The 19,697-nt window shown below is 38.4% G+C and overlaps 1 protein-coding gene and 1 long non-coding RNA gene across 2 annotated transcripts in view; one reads left to right on the top strand and one right to left on the bottom strand.

The window, feature by feature from the left end:
- The window catches only part of ACOT12 (acyl-CoA thioesterase 12), a 56,690-nt gene that overhangs the window by 32,839 nt on the left and 4,154 nt on the right, over positions 1–19,697 (top strand). Inside the window, exons 8-11 of the mRNA XM_060091790.1 lie at positions 546–696; positions 1,203–1,258; positions 1,544–1,607; positions 2,283–2,366. Of these exons, the coding sequence (XP_059947773.1) occupies positions 546–696; positions 1,203–1,258; positions 1,544–1,607; positions 2,283–2,366 (355 nt within the window). The remainder of the gene's footprint in view (positions 1–545; positions 697–1,202; positions 1,259–1,543; positions 1,608–2,282; positions 2,367–19,697) is intronic.
- On the bottom strand, positions 199–19,142 carry LOC132485286 (uncharacterized). The gene is made up of 3 exons (XR_009531400.1): positions 18,943–19,142; positions 15,610–15,815; positions 199–640 (listed from the first exon to the last, which is right to left on the bottom strand). It is a non-coding gene; the product is annotated as an uncharacterized LOC132485286 (long non-coding RNA).

Genomic DNA, 19,697 nt, shown 5'->3' with positions numbered 1-19,697 from the left:
CTCTCAAAAGAGTCCCAGTGACTGTGTGGTCAACCACTTCATAATGGACCCGTCATTTATCACCATGAAGTCCAAACCACTTCCCAGTTATTTTTATTATTCTTGATACACAAAGAAAAGATTTAATTTAGTATTTTTTTCTTTTTAAATGTAAAAAAGAACATCTGTGTTTCCTAACCAGTTTCAGTGTTCGATGCTTTTAAATTATAGGACTATTGTTTTTAGGAGAGAAAACTTGACTTTGGCACAATTTAACCACCCCCTCCCCCATTACCAAAATATGTTCATGAAGTTATATAGAGTTCCACTGGCCTTTTTACCACTTGAAAGTGGGAAAGTAAAGCAGAAATGCTCCCAGGAGCTTGTACATCAGATCAATCGACCCGATGAAATGGATGTTAACAGTTGCATAGATTAGCAGATGACAATGAAACAACCCAGGGTCCTCATTCTCTTCCTTCCCTGGAGGAGGTGGTGGGGCAGTGGGCAGAGTAGGCCTGGCATGCTCAGGTTCTCTGCCCACTGCCCTTGTCGCCCATCTGCAGTGTCGAAGTGGGAGTGCGCGTGGAGGCCTTTGACTGCCAGGAGTGGTCTGGGGGCCAGGGCCGTCATATCAACAGTGCGTTTCTCATTTATAATGCTGTCGATGATAAGGAAGAACTGATCACATTTCCCAGAATCAAACCGATGTCAAAGGTCAGTTATTAGCATGTGTGGTTCAGTAATCAGACCACTTATTCTGGGGAAGCTGTGCGTACAGAGCTCCACACAGAATCTTCCCCTGAACTGGCAACAACCTCCATGTCTATTCCCCTTTGGTTTTCTTTCTTTTCTGCATCACAAAGTAAAATGGTCTTTTTCTTCTTTTTCCAAATCACTCTAGTCATTTCTTTAAATGGTGAAGTCCCTGAAGACCTCACATCTACTCAGCCACATGCTGCTGTTGGAAGCATATCGTCTTCCGTGTCTCACTTCTGACTCTCTTCTCCCACTTTACACCCAGTTCTCTATGCTGCTCTACACTCACTGGAATTAAGTCTTTCAGAATAAGCTGCCTTACTGCCAACTCTGACCTGAAGATAGTTCACGTAGAGACTCCTTGTTCCAATTAGCCTTTTCAACTGACTTAGGAGAGAGAAACTTAAGGATTGTAGCACTAAAATATTAGAAATTTATTGATTTTACTTTGTTTTTTATTTAAGGATGATTTTAGACGGTATCGTGGAGCTCTTGCACGCAAGAGAATTCGCCTAGGCAGGTAAGGGACTTAGGTGTAAGGATTTTATGGAATCTTCTCTCATCTGACAAATTACATAGCAAAGAGCCCTCTCTGTGTCTCTATTCCTACATAATGTAAAAAGAGAAGGTCTGATACTTTTTGACTGTGGAGACTACTGTGATGGAAATTGTTCTTTCTGATTGTTCCACCAGTAAAAGCAGCTTTTTAAAACTGCTGATTTCAGTTCAAGAAACTGTCATAGTTATTGCTGTGTGCTAAATACAGGGAAGAAAACTGTTATTTAATATTTTAATTTTTTTCCAGAAAATACATTATTTCCCACAAAGGAGAGGTTCCACTTCGCATACACTGGGATACTGGCAATCAGGTGATTTTTATGATCTGAAGTTCTTCATGTAAAATCACTTCATTACAAAAATGGAAATCCCCTCATTTAACTGACTCACGTTGTGCCTAAACAGGTTAGATGAAAAGGTGAATTATAGCAACCAGTCATCTCAAAATGAAACAAAACCAAGCTATCAGTAACTAGTTATCAGCCAGCTGCTTCACTGCCTTGTTTGAATTATATGTATAGTTCCTGAGTTACAGACTCTGGATGCTCTGCCATCAAATGCATTCAAGCAACATAGGACATTGAGGATCTGGTGTTTCATCAATAGCTTGTGTTGAATGACATGCCCACTGGCTTGCATTTTTATAACACAATAGCAAAGTATTAGTCATTTTAATGTTTTTGACCATAAAATGTAACGGGAAATCCAAGTTTACTTATTACCCATTGATTACAAGTCATACTGAAGGGTGTTCTTATCTTTGCTTAGGATGCTAATTAAAATGATACTAATCTGCTAAGCATATATGACTCACATTACCTCTCTGAATTCTGCATTAAGAGTTTGAGACAGAAATTATGTTCCTATAACTTAGTTCTAACCTCAACATCATCACTTTGGCTCTAACAGTGCCCACTTTCTAAGCAGAAAATATTTAATCACATATCTGCACTGAACTCACAGCATTTCAAATATTTGTGTTTTAGGTATCCTTGAGTAATGGCAATGTGGAGGCTCTCAAAAGCCTGGCGGCCAAAAGTGGTTGGGAGGTTACCAGTGCTGTGGAAAAGGTAGGAGGCATCCAGGTATACACACAACCCACTGCCCATCACAAATGAAAGTTGTCATGGTAGTGGTTGTTCTGCTACTTCTAATGCTGCTTTTAAGAAGGAAAAAATGGAGATCAAGATGGCAGAGTACAAGGACACTGAGCTCACCTCCCACTACGAACACATCAAAAATACATCTACATGTGGAGCAATTCACACTGAAAACAAACTGGAGAGTGGCAGAAAGACTCTTATACAACAAACAAGGCTGTAGAGAAAGATCCACATGGAGTCAGGTAGGAGGGGAAGAGAAGCAATCAGGTCAGGACCTGCATCCCTAGGAGAGGACACCTCAGCCCTGGGGTCTGATACCGGGAGAAGGAGTCCCCTTAGCTTGTTTAAAAACCAGTGGGACTAACAGGAGGGCTATAAGAAACCTAGACTCTTCTCTTAAAGAGCATACACATGCTTCCTTACTCCTGGGAACCAGGCAAAGGAAGCAGATTGAAACTTCCCAGGGCTCTGGCTGGTTTCTTGCAACGACCCCAGTGCATACCCTGGCCCATGCCAAGCATCCACTCCAGCCCCTCTAGCTCCACTGCAGCTCCCCACTAGGGTGAAGGTTGCCACTGCTGAGGAGGTTGCACAGCTGGTAGAAATGGAGCCAGCTCAGACCAGGCACTGCATCTGAACAGGGCGAGGGTGGCCATTACTGGTGCTCATGAAGGCGGTGGATCACGAGCTCTGACTGGTGTGCCAAGACTGCCTAGCACATATCCCTGCCTACACCGGGTACCCACTCTGGGCCTTCTTGCTCCAGCACTTCTCCCCTCTGTGGTGATGGTGCCACTGCTGGAATAGGGGAGAGTGCACACTTAGATGGAACAGAACTAGCTTGGACCCAAACCTCAGGGCTTCTGCGCCAGCACCTTGGGACCCCCTCACTCCCCCAGTAGGGCAGTAATGGCCACTAAGCATAGGAGAAGCCCTAGCTCACAGCTAGCTCTGGCTTTAGCCCCTCCATATCCAGTCCCCCCCTCCCACCAAGGTGATAGCTGCCAGCACACCCTGGGGGAAGATGTGACTCATGCTCACATCAGATCCAGCTCTCCCACCAAAGCCATTGGGCAGATATGGACTGCATATGGACGTTCCCACACAAGGATACCCTTCAAGACCAGGATAAGTAACTGTTTCACCTAATTTCATGGAAACAGAGAAAGTTAAGCAAAATGAGAAAACAGAGGGATTTGTTTTAAATGAAAGAACAAAAAAACCTGACAAAACAACTAATGAAACAGAGATAAAGAACTTACCAGATAAAGAGCTCAAAGCATTAGCAATAAGAAATGCTAACTAAACTAGGGAAAAGAATAGATGAACACAGTGAGAATTTTAACAAGGAACTAGAAAATATTTTTAAAAAGAACAAGCAGGGATAAATTAGGAGTCAGGGATTAACATATACACACTACTATATATAAAAGAGATAATCAACAAGGACCTACTGTATAGCACAGGGAACTCTACTCAGTATTCTGAAATAACCTATATGGGAAAAGAATCTGAAAAAGAATGGATATATGTATATATATAACTGAATCACTTTACTGTATACCTGAAACTAACACAACATTGTTAATCAACTATACTCCAATTAAAAAAAAAAGAACCAGTCAGAGCTGAAGAATACAATATCGGAAATGAAAAACACACTAGAAGGATTTAAAAGCAGACTAGGTAATAAAGAACACATAAGTAACATGGAAGATAGAATAATGGAAATCACCCAATCAGAACAGCAAAAAGAAAAATAAATTTAAAAAAATAAAACCAGTTTAAGGGACCTCTGGGACAACATCAAGCATACTAGCATTCACATTATAGGGGTCCCAGAAGGAGAAGAGAGAAAGTGGTCAAAAATGTATTTGGAAAAGTTATGATTGAAAACTTCCTGAACCTGAAAGAGGAAACAGATATTGAAGTACAGGAAGCACAGAGAGACCCAAACACGATGAACCCGGAGACCCACATCAAGACATATCATAATTAAAATGGCAAAAGTTAAAGAAAAAGAGAGAATTCTAAAGACAGCAAGAGAAAAAACAGAGACACATATAAAGAAACCCCCCACTCCCCAGTAGGCTATCAGCTGATTTTTCTGCAGAAACTTTACAAGAAAGAAGGGAGTGGCATAAAATATTTAAAGTGCTGAAAGGGAAAAACCTACAACCTAGGATACTCTACCCAGCAAGATTATCATCTAGAATTGAAGGAAAGATACAGAACTTCTCAGACAAGCAAAAAATAAAGGAGTTCATCAGTACTAAACCAACCCTAAAATAAATGTTAAAGAGTCTTCCCTAAGTGGAAAAGAAAAGGCTACAACAAGAAGTAAAAAGTCATAGGAAAGGAAAAACCCCACTAGTAAAGGCTGTGGATCAACCATTTAAATAAGCTAGTATAAATATTAAAAGACAAAAACTATAAATAAAATAAAACTACAATAAACAGTTAAGGGATAAACATCCAAAACATAAAATGTGAGGGAGGAGAGAAAAAAATGTAGATCTTTTAGAATGTGTTTGAACTTAAAGGACTATCAGTTTGAAACAAGCAGATAGTTACATGACAACATATATGAACACCATGGTAACCCCAAATCAGAAACTTAAATAGATGCAAAAAAACAAAAAGAAAGGTACTCAAGCATACTACTAAAGAAAATAATCAAACCACAAGGGAAGAAACAAACAAACAAAAAGAAATAAATAAGAAGAACTACCCAAAAAACTGGAAAACAAGTAATAAGATGGCAATAATATCAATAATTATTTTAAATGTCAATGGGCTAAATGCTCCAATCAAAAGACACAGGGTGGTTGATGGATAAAAAACAAGACCCTTTTATATGCTGCCTACAAGAGACTGACCTCAGAGCTAAACACACACACTGACCAAAAATGAGGGAATGGAAAAAGATTTTATACAAACAGAAACAGCAAGAAGGCAGGGGTAGCACTAATCATATCAGACAAAATAGACTTTAAAACAAAGTCTATAACAAAAGACAAAGAAGGGCATTATATAACGATAAAGGGGAGGAAGACAAGGTAGTGGAGTAGAAGGACTTGAGCTCACCTCCTCTCATGATAACAATTGCTGAACAACCATCAATAAAAAAGATTGGAACCTACCAAAAAAGATATTCTACATCCAAAGACAAAGTAGCCACAATGAGACGGTAGTAGGGGTGCATTTGCAATACAATCAAAATCCATGCTCACCAGGTAGGCAACCCACAAACTGAAAAATAATTATATCGCAGAGGTTCTGCCACAGGAGTGAGAGTTCTGAGCCCCATGTCAGGCTCCCCAGTCTGGGGGTCTGGCATCGGGAGAAGGAGCCCCCAGAGCATTTAGCTTTGAAGGCCAGTGGGCTTGACTGCAAGAATGCCACAGGACTGGGGGAAACAGAAACTCAACTCTTGGAGGGCACACACAAGATCTCATGTGCACCGGGACATAGGGAAAAAGCAGTGACTTCATAGGAGCCTGGGCCAGACCTACCTGCTGGACTTTGAGGGTCTCCTGGGGAGGCAGGAGGTGGCTGTGGCTTACTGTGGAGACAAAGACACTGGTGGCAGAGGTACCAGGAAATATTCATAGGAGTGAGTTCTCCTGGAGGACTCCATTTTGACACCAAGACCTAGCCCCACCCAACAGCCTGTAGGCTGCCAAGTCTTCCTGAGCCCACAGCCACCTCTAAACACACCCCTTGACATGGCCCTGCCCACCAGAGGGACAAGATCCAGCTCCACCCACCAGTGGGCAGGTACCAGTCCCTCCCACCAGAAAGCCTCCACAAACCTCTTAGACCAACCTCACCCACCAGGGGGCAGAAACCAGAACCAAGAGGAGCTACAATCCTGAAACCTGCAGAACGGAGACTGCAAACACAGAAAGTTAAACAAAATGAGATGGCAGAGGAATATGTTCCAGACAAAAGAACAAGATAAAAACTCCAGAAGAACAATTAAGTGAAGTGGAGATAGGCAATCCACCTGAAAAAGAATTCAGGGTAATGATAGTAAAGGTGATCCATAATCTCAGAAAAAGAATGGAGGCATAGACTGAGAAGATATAAGAAATGTTTAACAAAGTGCTAGAAGACATAAAGAACAAACAGACTTGAACAATAAAATAACTGAAATGAAAAATACACTAGAAGGAATCAATAGCAGAATAAATAAGGCAGAAAAATGGATAAGTGAGCTGGAAGACAGAATGGTAGAAATCACTGCTGTGAATAAAGAATAAAAAATGAAAAGAAAGGAGGACAGTCTAAGAGACTTCTGGGACAACATTAAATGCACCAACATTCACATTATAGGGGTCCCAGAAGCAGAAGAGAGAGAGAAAGGGCCTGAGGAAATATTTGAAGGATAATAGCTGAAAACTTCTCTAACAAGGGAAAGGAAACAGTCACCCAAGTCCAGGAAGCACAGAGAGTCCCATACAGGATAAACCCAAGGAGGAACATGCTGAGACACATATTAATCAAATTGACAAAAATTAAAGGCAAAGAGAAAATATTAAAAGCAACAAATAACATACAAGAGAATCCCTATAAGGTTATCAGCTGATTTTTCAGCACAAAGTCTGCAGGCCAGAAGGGAGTGGCACGATATATTTAAAGTGATGAAAGGGAAAAACCTACAACCAAGAATACTCTACCCTGCAAGGCTCTCCTTCAGATTTGACAGAGAAATCAAAAGTTTTACAGACAAGCAAAAGGTAAGAGAATTCAGCAGCACCAAACCAGCTGTACAATAAAAGCTAAAGGAACTTCTCTAGACAGAAAAGAAAAGGCCACAACTAGAAAATTACAAATGGGAAAGCTCACCAGTAAAAGCAAACATACAGTAAAGGTAGGAAATCATCCATACACAAATATGATATCAAAACCAGCAATCATGAGAAGAGGACAATACAAATGCAGGATACTGGAAATGCATTTGAAATTAAGAGACTATAAACTTAAAACAATCTTGTATATATATAGACTGCAATATCAAAACCTCACAGTAACTGCAAACCAAAAATCTACAACAGATATACACACAAAAAAGAAAAAGAATCCAAACACAACACTGAAGATAAGTCCTCAAATCACCGGAGAAGAAAACAAAAGAGGAAAGGAAGAAAAAAGACCTACAAAAACAAATCCAAAACAAGTAACAAAATGGCAATAAGAACATACATATCGGTAATTACCATAGATGTAAATGTATTAAATGCTCAAACCAAAAGACACAGACTGGCTGAATGCATACAAAAACAACACTGGTATATATGCTGTCTATAAGAGACCCACTTCAGATCTAGGGACACATACAGAATGAAAGTGAGGGGATGGAAAAAGGTATTCCATGCAAATGGAAATCAAAAGAAAGCTGGAATAGCAATACTCATATCAGAAAAAAATAGACTTTAAAATAAAGACTGTGACAAGATACAAAGAAGAACACTATATAATGATCAAGGTATCGATCCAAGAAGAAGATATAACAATTGTAAATATATATGCACCCAACATAGGAGCACCTCAACATGGCAAATGCTAACAGCCATAAAAGGAGAAATTGACAGTAACACAATAATGGTGAGGGAGTTTAACACCCCACTTTCATCAGTGGACAGATCATCCAGACAAAAAAATCAATAAGGAAATACAGGCTTAAATCACACATTAGACCAGATGAACTTAACTGATATTTAGAAAGCATTCTTCCCACAAAAAAAGAAAATGACAGGCCAATATCGCTGATGAACACAGACGCAAAAATTCTCAATAAAACACTAGCAAACCAAATCCAACAATACATTAAAAGAATCATACACCATGATCAAGTGGGATTTATCCCAGGGATGCAAGGATTTTTCAATATCCACAAATCAATCAGTGTGATACACTACATCAACAAATTGAAGAGTAAAAACCATAGGATGATATCAGTAGATGCAGAAAAAGCTTTTGACAAAATTCAACACCCATTTATGATAAAAACTCTCCAGAAAGTGGGCATAGAGGGAACCTACCTCAACATACTAAAGGCCATATATGACAAACCTACAGCTAACATCATGCTTAACAGTGAAAAGCTGAGAGCATTTCCTCTCAAGACAAGGATGTCCACTCGTGCCACTTTTATTCAACATAGTTTTCAAAGTCCTAGCCATGGCAATCAGAGAAGAAAAAGAAATAAAAGGAATCCAAATTGGAAAAGAAGTATAACTGTCACTCTTTGAAGAAGACATGATACTATACATAGAAAATCCTAAAGATGCTATCAGAAAACTACTAGAGCTCATCAATGAATTCGGTCAAGTGGCAGGATAGAAAATTAATACACAGAAATCTGTTGCATTTCTATACATGAACAAGATCAGAAAGATAAATTAAGTAAAGAATCCCATTTATCAACACATCAAAAGGAATAAAATGCCTAGGAATAAACCCACCTAAGGAGGCAAAAGACCTGTACTCTAAAATCTATAATATACTGATGAAAGAAATTGAAGATGACACAAACAGATAGAAAGATATACCATGTTCTTGGATTGGAAGTATCAATATTGTTCAACTATACTACCCAAGGCAGCCTATAGATTCAATGCAATCCCTATCAAATTACCAATGGTATCTTTTACATAACTAGAACAAAAAAATCTTAAAATTTGTATGGGAACACAAAAGACCCTGAATAGCCAAAGCAACCTTGAGAAAGAAAAATGGAGCTGGAGGAATCAGGCTCCCTGACTTCAGACTATACTATAAAGCTACAGTAATCAAAACAGTATGATACTGGCACAAAAACAGAAATATAGATCATTGGAACAGGATACAAGGCCCAGAAATAAACCCACGCACCTATGGTCAATTAATCTATGACAAAGAAGGCAAGAATATATTGGGTTGGCCAAAAAGTTCATTCAGGTTTTTCTGTAAGATGTTACGGAAAAAACCAAACGAACATTTTGGCCAATCCAATATAATGGAGAAGAGACAGTCTCTTCAACAACTGTTGCTGGGAAACTGGACAGCTACATGTAAAAGAATGAAATTAGAACATTCTCTAACACCATGCACAAAAATAAACTCAAACGGATTAAAGACCTAAATGTAAGACCGGATACTATAAAACTCTTAGAGGAAAACGTAGGCAGAACACTCTTTGACATAAATTGCAGCAATATCTTTTTGGATCTACCTCCTATAGTAATGAAAAGAAAAAGAAAAAAATGGGACCTAATTAAACTTAAAAGCTTTTGCACAGCAAAGGAAACCATAAACAAAATGAAAAGAAAATACACAGAATGAGAGAAAACATTTGCAAATGATGCGACCGACAAGGGATTAATCTACAAAATATACAAACAGCTCATGCAGTTCAGTATCAAAAAAAAAACAACCCAATCAAAAAATGGGCAGAAGACCTAAACAGACATTTCTCTAGAAAAGACATACAAATGGCCAAAAATAACATGAAAAGATTCTCAACATTGCTAATTATTAGAGAAATGCAAATCAAAAAAAAAAAAAAAACAATGAGGTGGGCTTCCCTGGTGGCGCAGTGGTTGAGAGTCCGCCTGCCGATGCAGGGGACATGGGTTCGTGCCCCAGTCCAGGAAGATCCCACATGCCATGGAGTGGCTGGGCCCATGAGCCATGGCCGCTGAGCCTGCGCATCCGGGAGAGGCCACAACAGTTAGAGGCCCACGTACCGCAAAAAAAATAATAATAATAATGAGGTATCTCACACCAGTGAGAATGTCCATCATCAAAAAGTCTACAAACAATAAATGCTGGAGAGGGTGTGGACAAAAGGGAACCCTGCTACACTGTTGGTGGGAATGTAAACTGGTACAGCCACTATGGAGAACAGTATAGAGTTTCCTTAAAAAACTAAAAATAGAGCTACCATATGACCCAGCAATCTCACTCCTGGGCAGGTATCTGGCAAAAACCATACTTCAAAAAGATACATGCACCCCAACGTTTGCCGCAGCACTATTTACAGTAGCCAAGACATGGAAGCAACCTAAATGTCCATCAACAGAGAAATGGATAGAAAATGTGGTACATATATAAAATGGAATATTACTCAGCTGTAAAAAAGAACAAAATAATGCCATTTGCAGCAACATGGATGGACCTAGATATTGTCATACTGAGTGAAGTAAGTCAGAAAGAGAAAGACAAATACCATATGATATCACTTATATATATATAAAAAATGATACAAATGGACTTATTTACGAACAGATACAGACTCAGAGACTTAGAAAACAAACTCATGGTTACCAGGTGATAAGTGGGGGAGGGATAAATTAGGAGATTGGGATTGACATATACACACTACTATATATAAAATAGATAGCTAATAAGGACCTACTGTATAGCATAGGGAACTCTACTCAGTACTCCATAATAACCTATATGGGAAAAGAATCTGAAAAAGAATAGATATATGTATGTGTGTATATATATATATATATATATATATATTATATATATATGTATAACTGAATCACTTTGCTGTAAACCTGAAACTAACACAACATTGTAAATCAACTATACTCCAATATAAAATAAAAATTTTTTAAATGATAAAAGGATAAATACAAGAAGATATTACACACATTAACATATGCACCCAATACTGAAGCACCTAAATATATAAAGCAAATACTAACAGACATAAAAGGAGAAATAGACATTAAAACAATAATAGAAGGGGACTTTAACACCACACTTACATCAATGGACAGAACATCCAGACAGAAAATCAATAAGGGAACAGTGCTCTTAAATGATACAATAGACCACTTGGACTTAATAGAAATCTAGAGGACATTCCATCCCCAAACAGCAGAATACCCATTCTTTTCAAGTGCACATGGAACATTCTTCAGGATAGATCATGTGCTAGGCCACAAAACAAGTCTCAACAAATTTAAGAGGCTAAAAATCATATCAAGCATTTTTTTCAGATCACGACACCATGAAACTAGGAATCAATTACAGGAAGAGAAGAGGGAAAAACACAAACACGTGGAGACTAAACAACATGTTACTAACAAACAAAGGGTCAATGAAGAAATCCAAGAGGAAATCAGAAAATACCTCAAGACAAATGAAAATGTAAACACAACCTTCCAAAATCTGTGGGATGCAGCAGAAGCTGTTCTACAAGAGTAGTTCATAGTGATACAAGCTTACCTCAAGAAAAATCTCAAATAAACAACCTATCCTACCATCTGAAGGATTTAGAAAAAGAAGAACAAAGCTTGAAGTCAGCAGAAAGAAGGAAATAATAAAGAAGGAAAATAAATAAATAATAATAAAGAAAATAACATACAAACTAAAAAAAAATAGAAAATATCAATGAAACCAAGAGCTGGTTTTTTGAAAAGATAAACAAAATTGATAAGCCTTTAGCCAGGCTCATCAAGAAAAAAAGAGGGAGGACTCAAATAAACAAAATAAGAAATTAAAGAGAAGAAGGGACTTCCCTGGTGGAGCAGTGGATAAGACTCTGTGCTTCCAGTGCAGGGGGCCTGGGTTCGATCCCTGGTCTGGGAACTAGATCCCCCATGCATGCTGCAACTAAGAGTTTGCATGCCACAACAAAGGAGCCCATGTGCCACAACTAAGACCAGGTGCAACCAAATAAATAAATAAATATTTTTAAAAACAAGAAATTAAAGAGGAGAAATTACAACAGATATCACAGAGACACAAAAAAATCATAAGAAAATATCATGACAGTTATATGCCAACAAATTGGACAGCCTAGAAGAAATGCATAAATTTCTAGAAACACATAATCATCCAAGGCTGAATCAGGAAGAAATAGACATTCTGAACAAACAGTGAAATTGAATTAGTAATCAAAAAAATTCCAGCAAACAAAAGTCCAGGACTGGACTGCTTCACAGGGGGATTCTACCAAACATATAATGAAGAGATAATACCTAGCATTCTCAAACTATTCCAAAAAACTGAAGAGGAGGGAACACTCCCAAATTCATTCTATGAGGCCACCATTACCCTGATACCAAAACCAGACAAAGACACTACAAAAAAGAAAATTACAGGCCAATATTTCTGATCAATATAGATGCAAAAATCCTCAACAAAATATTAGCAAGCTGAATCCAACAATACATAAAAAGGCTCATACATCATGATCAAGTGAGATTCATTCCAGGGATGCAAGAATGGTTTAGTATTCACAAATCAGTCAATGTGATATACCACATTAACAAAAGGAAGGATAAAAATTATATGATCATCTCAATAAATGCAGAAAAAGCATCTGACAAAATTCAACGTCCATTCATGACAATAACTCTCACCCAAATTGGCATAGAGGGAACATATCTCAATATAGTAAAGACCACATATGATAAAATCACAGCTAATATCATACTCAATAGTGAAAAGCTGAATGCTTTTCCTCTAAAATCAGCAATAAGATACCCTTTCTATTTAACATAGTATTGGAAGTTCTAGCCACAGCAATCAGACAAGAAAAAGAAATAAAAGACATCCAAATTGGAGGAGAAGAAGTAAAAGTGTCACTATTTTCAGACAACATGATACTATATAAAGAAAACCCTAATAAAGTCTCCAACAGAAAAACTATTAGAATAAATGAATTAAGGAAAAGTTGCAGGATACAAGACTAATATACAAAAATCTGTTGCTTTTCTGTACATTAATAATGAACTATCAGAAAGAAAAAACAAGAAAACAATCATTAAAGTCACATAAAAAAAGAATAAAATACCCAGGAATAAACTTAACCAAGGAGGTGAAAAATACATTCTCTGAAAACTATAAAACACTGATGAAGGAAATTGAAAATGACAGAAAGAAATGGAAAGATATTCCATGTTCATGGATTGGAAGAATTAACATTGTTAAAAATGACCATACTACCAAAGCAATCTATAGATTTAATACAAACTCTACCAAAATACTCATGACATTTTTCACAGAACTAGAACAAATAATCCTAAAATGTATATGGAACCACAAAAGACCCCGAATAGCCAAAACAATCTTGAGAAAAAAAGAGCAAAGCTGGAGGTATCATACTCCCTGGCTTCAGAGTGTATTACAAAGCTACATTAATAAAAACAGTACGGTACTGGCACAAAAACAGACACATACAACAATGAGACAAAGTATAGAGCCCCCAAATAAACCCACGTACTTATGGTCAATTAATTTATGACAAGAGGGCAAAAATATACAATTGGGAAAGTCTCTTCAATAAGTGATGCTGGGAAAACTGGGCAGCTACATGTAAAAGAATGAGATTAGAACATTTTCTCACACCATATACAAAAATAAACTCAAAATAGATTAAAGACTTAAGACTGGAAACCATAAAACTCCTAGCAGAAAACAGAGATGAAAAACTCTTTGACATAAATCATAGCAATATTTTTTTGGATCTGTCTCCTAAGGCAAAGGAAACAGAAGCAAAAAAAAAATCCAAATGGGACCTAATTAAATTTAAAAGCTTCTGCACAGCAAGGGAAACCATCAACAAAATGAAGAAACAACCTGCTGAATGGAAGAAAATATTTGCAAATGACATGACGAATAAGAGGCCATATAAACAGCTCATACAACTCATACATATAAACAGCTCATACATATAAACAGCTCATACAACTCAATATCAAAAAAAAATAAACAACCCAATTAAAAAATGGGCAGAAGACCTGAATAGATATTTTTCCAAAGACATACAGATGGCTAACAGGCACATGAAAAGATGCTCAACAGCCCTAATCATCAGAGAAATACAAATTAAAACCACAATGAGTTATCACCTTACACCTGTCAGAATGGCTATCAACAAAAAGACCACAAATAACAAATACTGGTGAAGAAGTGGAGAAAAGGGAACCTTAGTACACTGTGGGAATGTAGACTGGTACAGCCACTTGGAAAACAGTATGCAGGTACCTCAAAAAACTAAAAATAGAACAACCATATGATTCAGCAATTCTACTACTGGGTATATATCTAATGTATAAATATAGATATGTACATCTATATAGATTCATATATAGTCACATATATATTCATATATATAGGAGTATAAGCTATAAAGATATTAAATCACTATCTTATACACCTGAAACTGATATAATATTGTAAATAAACTGTATTTCAATTTTTTTAAAGGTAAAAAAATTGGGGGGGGGGAATATTTTTAAGAGTTAAGTATCTTTCCAGCCCTGTCTCTACTCCTCCACACTGGCTGATCTAGGGTCCTCCAAATCGCCCTACACATTCCTACCTCTGAGCTTAGTTCTCATGTTCCACCTCTCTCTCCTTCTCCTCTCTATCTACCCCAGTCCTACCTGCTCTTCATGACCCAGGACAAATGCTTTTCCATAAAGTCAATCACCCCTGACTGAAGGAACTTATCCCTCTAGGAACTCCTTTAACAATTACTTCTTTATGATTAACCTGTCAATTAATTATGCATTATCTCATGACATTTCTCCCACAGCTACGTTGAGTTAGTATTTCTCTTACATAGTAATTTAACTTTTTACACATGGTCTTTTTCCCTAACTAGATTATAAACGTCTTAAGAAAGAAGCCTTGTCTTGACATCTTTCTTCTCAGCACCTTTTACAATGTTTTGCATGTCATCAAATTTAAATTAATATATATATATATATATCATTTGGATTTTAATTTTATCGAATTTCAAAGGTATATCAGGAGACCCTTTGAGGCTGATGTCCACACTAAACAGATTATAAGCTCTTTAAGGACCATTTTGTTCATGACTATAGTCCCAGAACACAGCACTGCCTAGCATTCAGGAGATGCTCAATAATGCTGACATTTTCTCTATGCTCACATTTCAGTGTGTACTGTTTTTCATCATCAATGAAACAGTAGCCTCTAAAATATGATTACCATATGTTCTGGTTTTCCTGGGACAGTCCTGGTTTTCCCATCATAAGTATTAACAGTGCCTAAGTGTTCCACTTTGGATAATAAGTTATATGGTCACTTACCCTGAAATCAAAGCAAATTCAGATACTTCATTTATTGTTTTCAGCTCTGACTTTGACCTCCTCTGCATGTTTTGGCTTTGGTTGTTTGCTTTTATTATGTCTTGGTGCTCACTTCTGAATCCTTTCAGGGTCTTCCTTACCTTCTTTGGATCCAGTTAAGTTTCCATCTGTGTTTGGTTCAGTGATGCAGAAATACAGGTTTAACATAACTAAGTTACTTGCTTCTCTTTATCCTTCATAAAAGCTGCTTCAAGACTGTTTTCTTTTACTAATATGAAATCTGTTTCTTGCGTCATTGCTGGCATCCGAGCATTCATGAGCAGCATAGCAAAGGACAAACTCATGTCTGGAAAAAAGGAAGAGAACATATTTAGTGAAGTCATTAAAATTTCAATTCTTAAAGAGTTTGGTGCCAGAAACCAATCTAAACAAATAAACGTACATTTGCTAGTGTCTAAGGAGAGCCATCAAATAATTAATTCTTAAGTTTTGTACAGATACTTATTAGAGAACACTGTATAATTAAACATTCTTATGTTATCTCTGTTGAATTTGAAGCCCTCCTTTTTTTTTAGATTGTATTTATAAAAAAAATCTAATGTTTTCTTTCTGAGTTATCCCCCTCTTCTCTCCCACTTTTTAAAGCTTTTATGTGTTGTTTGTTTGTTTGTTTGTTTTTAACGGTATGCGGGCCTCTCACTGTTGTGGCCTCTCCCCTTGCAGAGCACAGGCTCTGGACACAAAGGCTCAGCGGCCATGGCTCACAGGCCCAGCCGCTCCACGGCATGTGAGATCTTCCCGGACTGGGGCACGAACCCGTGCCCCCTGCATCGGCAGGCAGACTCTCAACCACTGTGCCACCAGGGAAGCCCTATGTGGTTTTTTATAACCACATTCATTATTATATGCTTTTAATTTTAAAATACAGCTCACATTTTTTTCTGTCACCTTTTAGCTGAATAAATTCTTACAACAAAACAGTCTGTTAAGAATTATACTTACTTTGGGTTATAAAAATCTATACTTATTTTGATATAAATTTTGATAGATGGCAAAATTCTAAAATTTCTAGTATTTGTAATGAAATTGGGCAGTACTTACTGTTTTAACCCATATTTCATTTTCAATATATAGTGTTGGAATTAATAATACCAGTAATACAAGGAGCAAAAGATGAACCCCCATCTTAAAGGAGCTTATAGTCTATTTTGAAAGCATCACATATATACATATATCATAGCTGAAGGATAATTTTTTTTTTTTTTTTTCGATACGCGGGCCTCTCACTGCTGTGGTCTCTCCTGCTGCGGAGCACAGGCTCCGGATGCACAGGCTCAGCGGCCATGGCTCACGGGCCCAGCCGCTCCACGGCATGTGGGATCTTCTCAGACCGGGGCACGAACCCATGTCCCCTGCATGGCAGGCGGACTCTCAACCACTGCGCCACCTGGGAAGCCCTGAAGGATAATTTTAAGGTAGTTTATAAACAAGTGAGAGATTGTAGTATTTAAACTACAAATGTCAGCTCTTAGGCAATTCAAAGTCAGGGAAGACAGTTGTTTAGAGGCAACTTTGGAGAGGAGTTGATTCTTTCCTCCTTGAAGATAGTGTAAGGGTAAATTGCTGGAGAGGTAAAGGGTGCTTTCTAGGCAGTGAGTAGCTTTGAGCCAAACCTTCCTGGTTGGAATTGGCATGGGTAAGAGACTGGCCTGACAGGAGTAGCTTTTTATTTAGTGAGTAGCTGAGAGCGTACTGGAAGACAGAATGGCAAGGATCATGTGAAAACCTTCACACAGGACAAAACCCACAGGAAACAGACCAAAGAAGAGCTATTCTCATTGAAGCTGGGGCTGGTCCCAGAGCTCCACCTGATCATGTCTCCTCCCCTTAGCTCAGGGTGTAACCTACCTCCAAGGACTCTACCCCTCTCCCCATGACTCTGTAAAAACTAGTTTTGTCCTCCTTTCCACAATATAGGCTCAATAACATATTTGTCAACAGATAGTATAAAATTCTAAAACTTTGAGTTATTTCCTCTTGTGCTATTTGTATAAGATCCAAACCCATTAAACAGAATCTTATTAGAATGAAAAAATATATCATTAGTAAAATGTTAACAAGCTCCAGCAGATTTTGGGCCTACTATAAGCTTCATTTCATAGACTAAAATTCTCCAGGCACCAAATGATAAAACATTTGAGATGATAAATGGAATTTAACCTGTATTCTTCCAAGCATGAAAGGGAACTCGTTTTCTTGGAGAATTTTTACACTAAGCCAAAGTTGGCTTTCCTAAAATAGTACGGTCTAAAGAGAACCAACATCAACCGCTGCCTTTCCTTGTCTGCTTTGTCTGCATCAATGTCATTAACTCTGATTGTCTGCTACTTTTAACTCTGGGGAAAGGATCAAAATATCATCCACTCATCCAATACTGTACTTGGCACTGGATAAGTCAAGTGAGTTTTATAAGGGCAGAATTTAATGATGGCTACTTAGTGTGAAGTTTGTTTTGGCTCCAGGATAGGAAGTAGCAGCATGTATCTGCAACTTGGGGAGCAGCTTCCTGGAAAAAGTGCTGTGATAGTTTCCTAGGGCTGCCATAAGAGTACCACAAACTGGATGCCTTGCAGTTTTGGAAGCTGGAAGTCTGAGATCAAGGTGTTGGCAGTGTTGGTTCCTTCTGAGGGAGTGAGCGAGAATCTATTCCAGGTCTTTCCCCTAACTTCTGGTACTTTGCTGGCCATCTTTGGCATTCCTTGGATTGTAGATGCACCACCTAACCTCTGCCTTCACCTTCATATGGGACTCTCCCAGTGTGTGTGCGTGTATGTGTATGTTTACGTGTCCACATTGCCCCTTTTTATAAGAACACCAGTCATATTGCGTTAGGGGCCCATTCTACTGCAGTATAACCTCATCTTAACTTATTACACCTGGAATGACCCTATTTCCAAATAAGGTCACATTCTGAGCTACTGGGGGTTAGGATTTTAATATATTAATTGGGGGAGGGGGGGGACACAATTCAACCCTTAAAAAATGCTCAGTCCAGTGTTACATCCTACTCCACCCTGGTTCCACCAAGGTTGACCATGGTTGCCCCATGGCCAGAATCTGACTGAGGTGGTGGAATTCACTCTGGCCCCCTGCCCTTGCCTCCTCTGAGACTGCAGAGCCCCAACAGGCTGGCTAAGAGCCACATGGACACCAGGCTTTGATAAGGTGACTTCCCTCTGGATTTACACCAATGAACCTGCTTCGACTTCTGCTGTACGGGGGGCAAAGGTAGGCATGTCTATGCTGGGGTGAGTCTCAGTCACCAACTACAGCTGCATTCATGGTTTTCTTTCTCTTTGATAAGTGCCCACAGCCTACCTCATGTCCTCCTTTGCAGGCTCAATTTAAAGACAGGCTTCACACTGAGGTCAATTAGAGAGGTAAAATAGCATAAGCAAATAGTCACTTCTTACCTTTCTAAGTTGCTTTTAGTCAGTTTCTCATTTCTTCATTCTCTTCCTAAAGATATTTATGTTTAAATAAAGGTTTTCTCCCTCACAGCCTGATTTTTCCATCTGCTTGATTCCTGCAGTGAAATCTTAACCCTATGTTTCTCTTCTCACAGCTTGTTGCCATGGGAATGATTATAAGATGGCAAATTTCAACACTGTCTTCAAAGCACCCTGAAAGAGATGGAGAAAATGGGCAGAATAGAAATATGCTCTTAGCTGAACACATATCTCTGATTACTGGCCAAAGCACAGTAGAAGGAAAGTTCAGAGTAACAAGGGATACATGAATGTTTAAGTACACATCAAATGGATCCCCACGACAAGCCTCCTCTTATCTAAGGAATAATAAGCAATAGAAACCCAGAAATTGGCCGCCTTGAAAGATGAGCTCTTGTGATTCACAAATGAAAGAATGCTTTGTGCTGAAGAAACGCTTCAGCGGCCCTGTTGAGAGGCTGAGTTGGCTCTAGAGGCGTTGACTTACTCCCTGGGCTCCCTCAGCCCACGTGAAGGCATGCCTGACATCCTGAGAAAGTACGTTAGGCTGCAGCCTTGGCTCCAAGGTCTTAGGGGGAAATGAAGCACTGACTTGTCCAGCAGTCTGGTTTTAATTTCTGCTGTCCCTGGATAGAGGCAGGGAAATACCACAAAGAGATAAAGAAAGAAAGGCTTATGTTCTTAATTTTTCATGAGAAAAACTATTGCACAATAATAAC

The sequence above is a fragment of the Mesoplodon densirostris genome, chromosome 3, assembly GCF_025265405.1.
Source record: "Mesoplodon densirostris isolate mMesDen1 chromosome 3, mMesDen1 primary haplotype, whole genome shotgun sequence".
NCBI classification, from domain to species: Eukaryota; Metazoa; Chordata; class Mammalia; order Artiodactyla; family Ziphiidae; genus Mesoplodon; species Mesoplodon densirostris.
The sequence above is the reverse complement of the archived record's forward strand: the minus strand, read 5'-3'. Positions and strand labels throughout refer to the sequence as shown.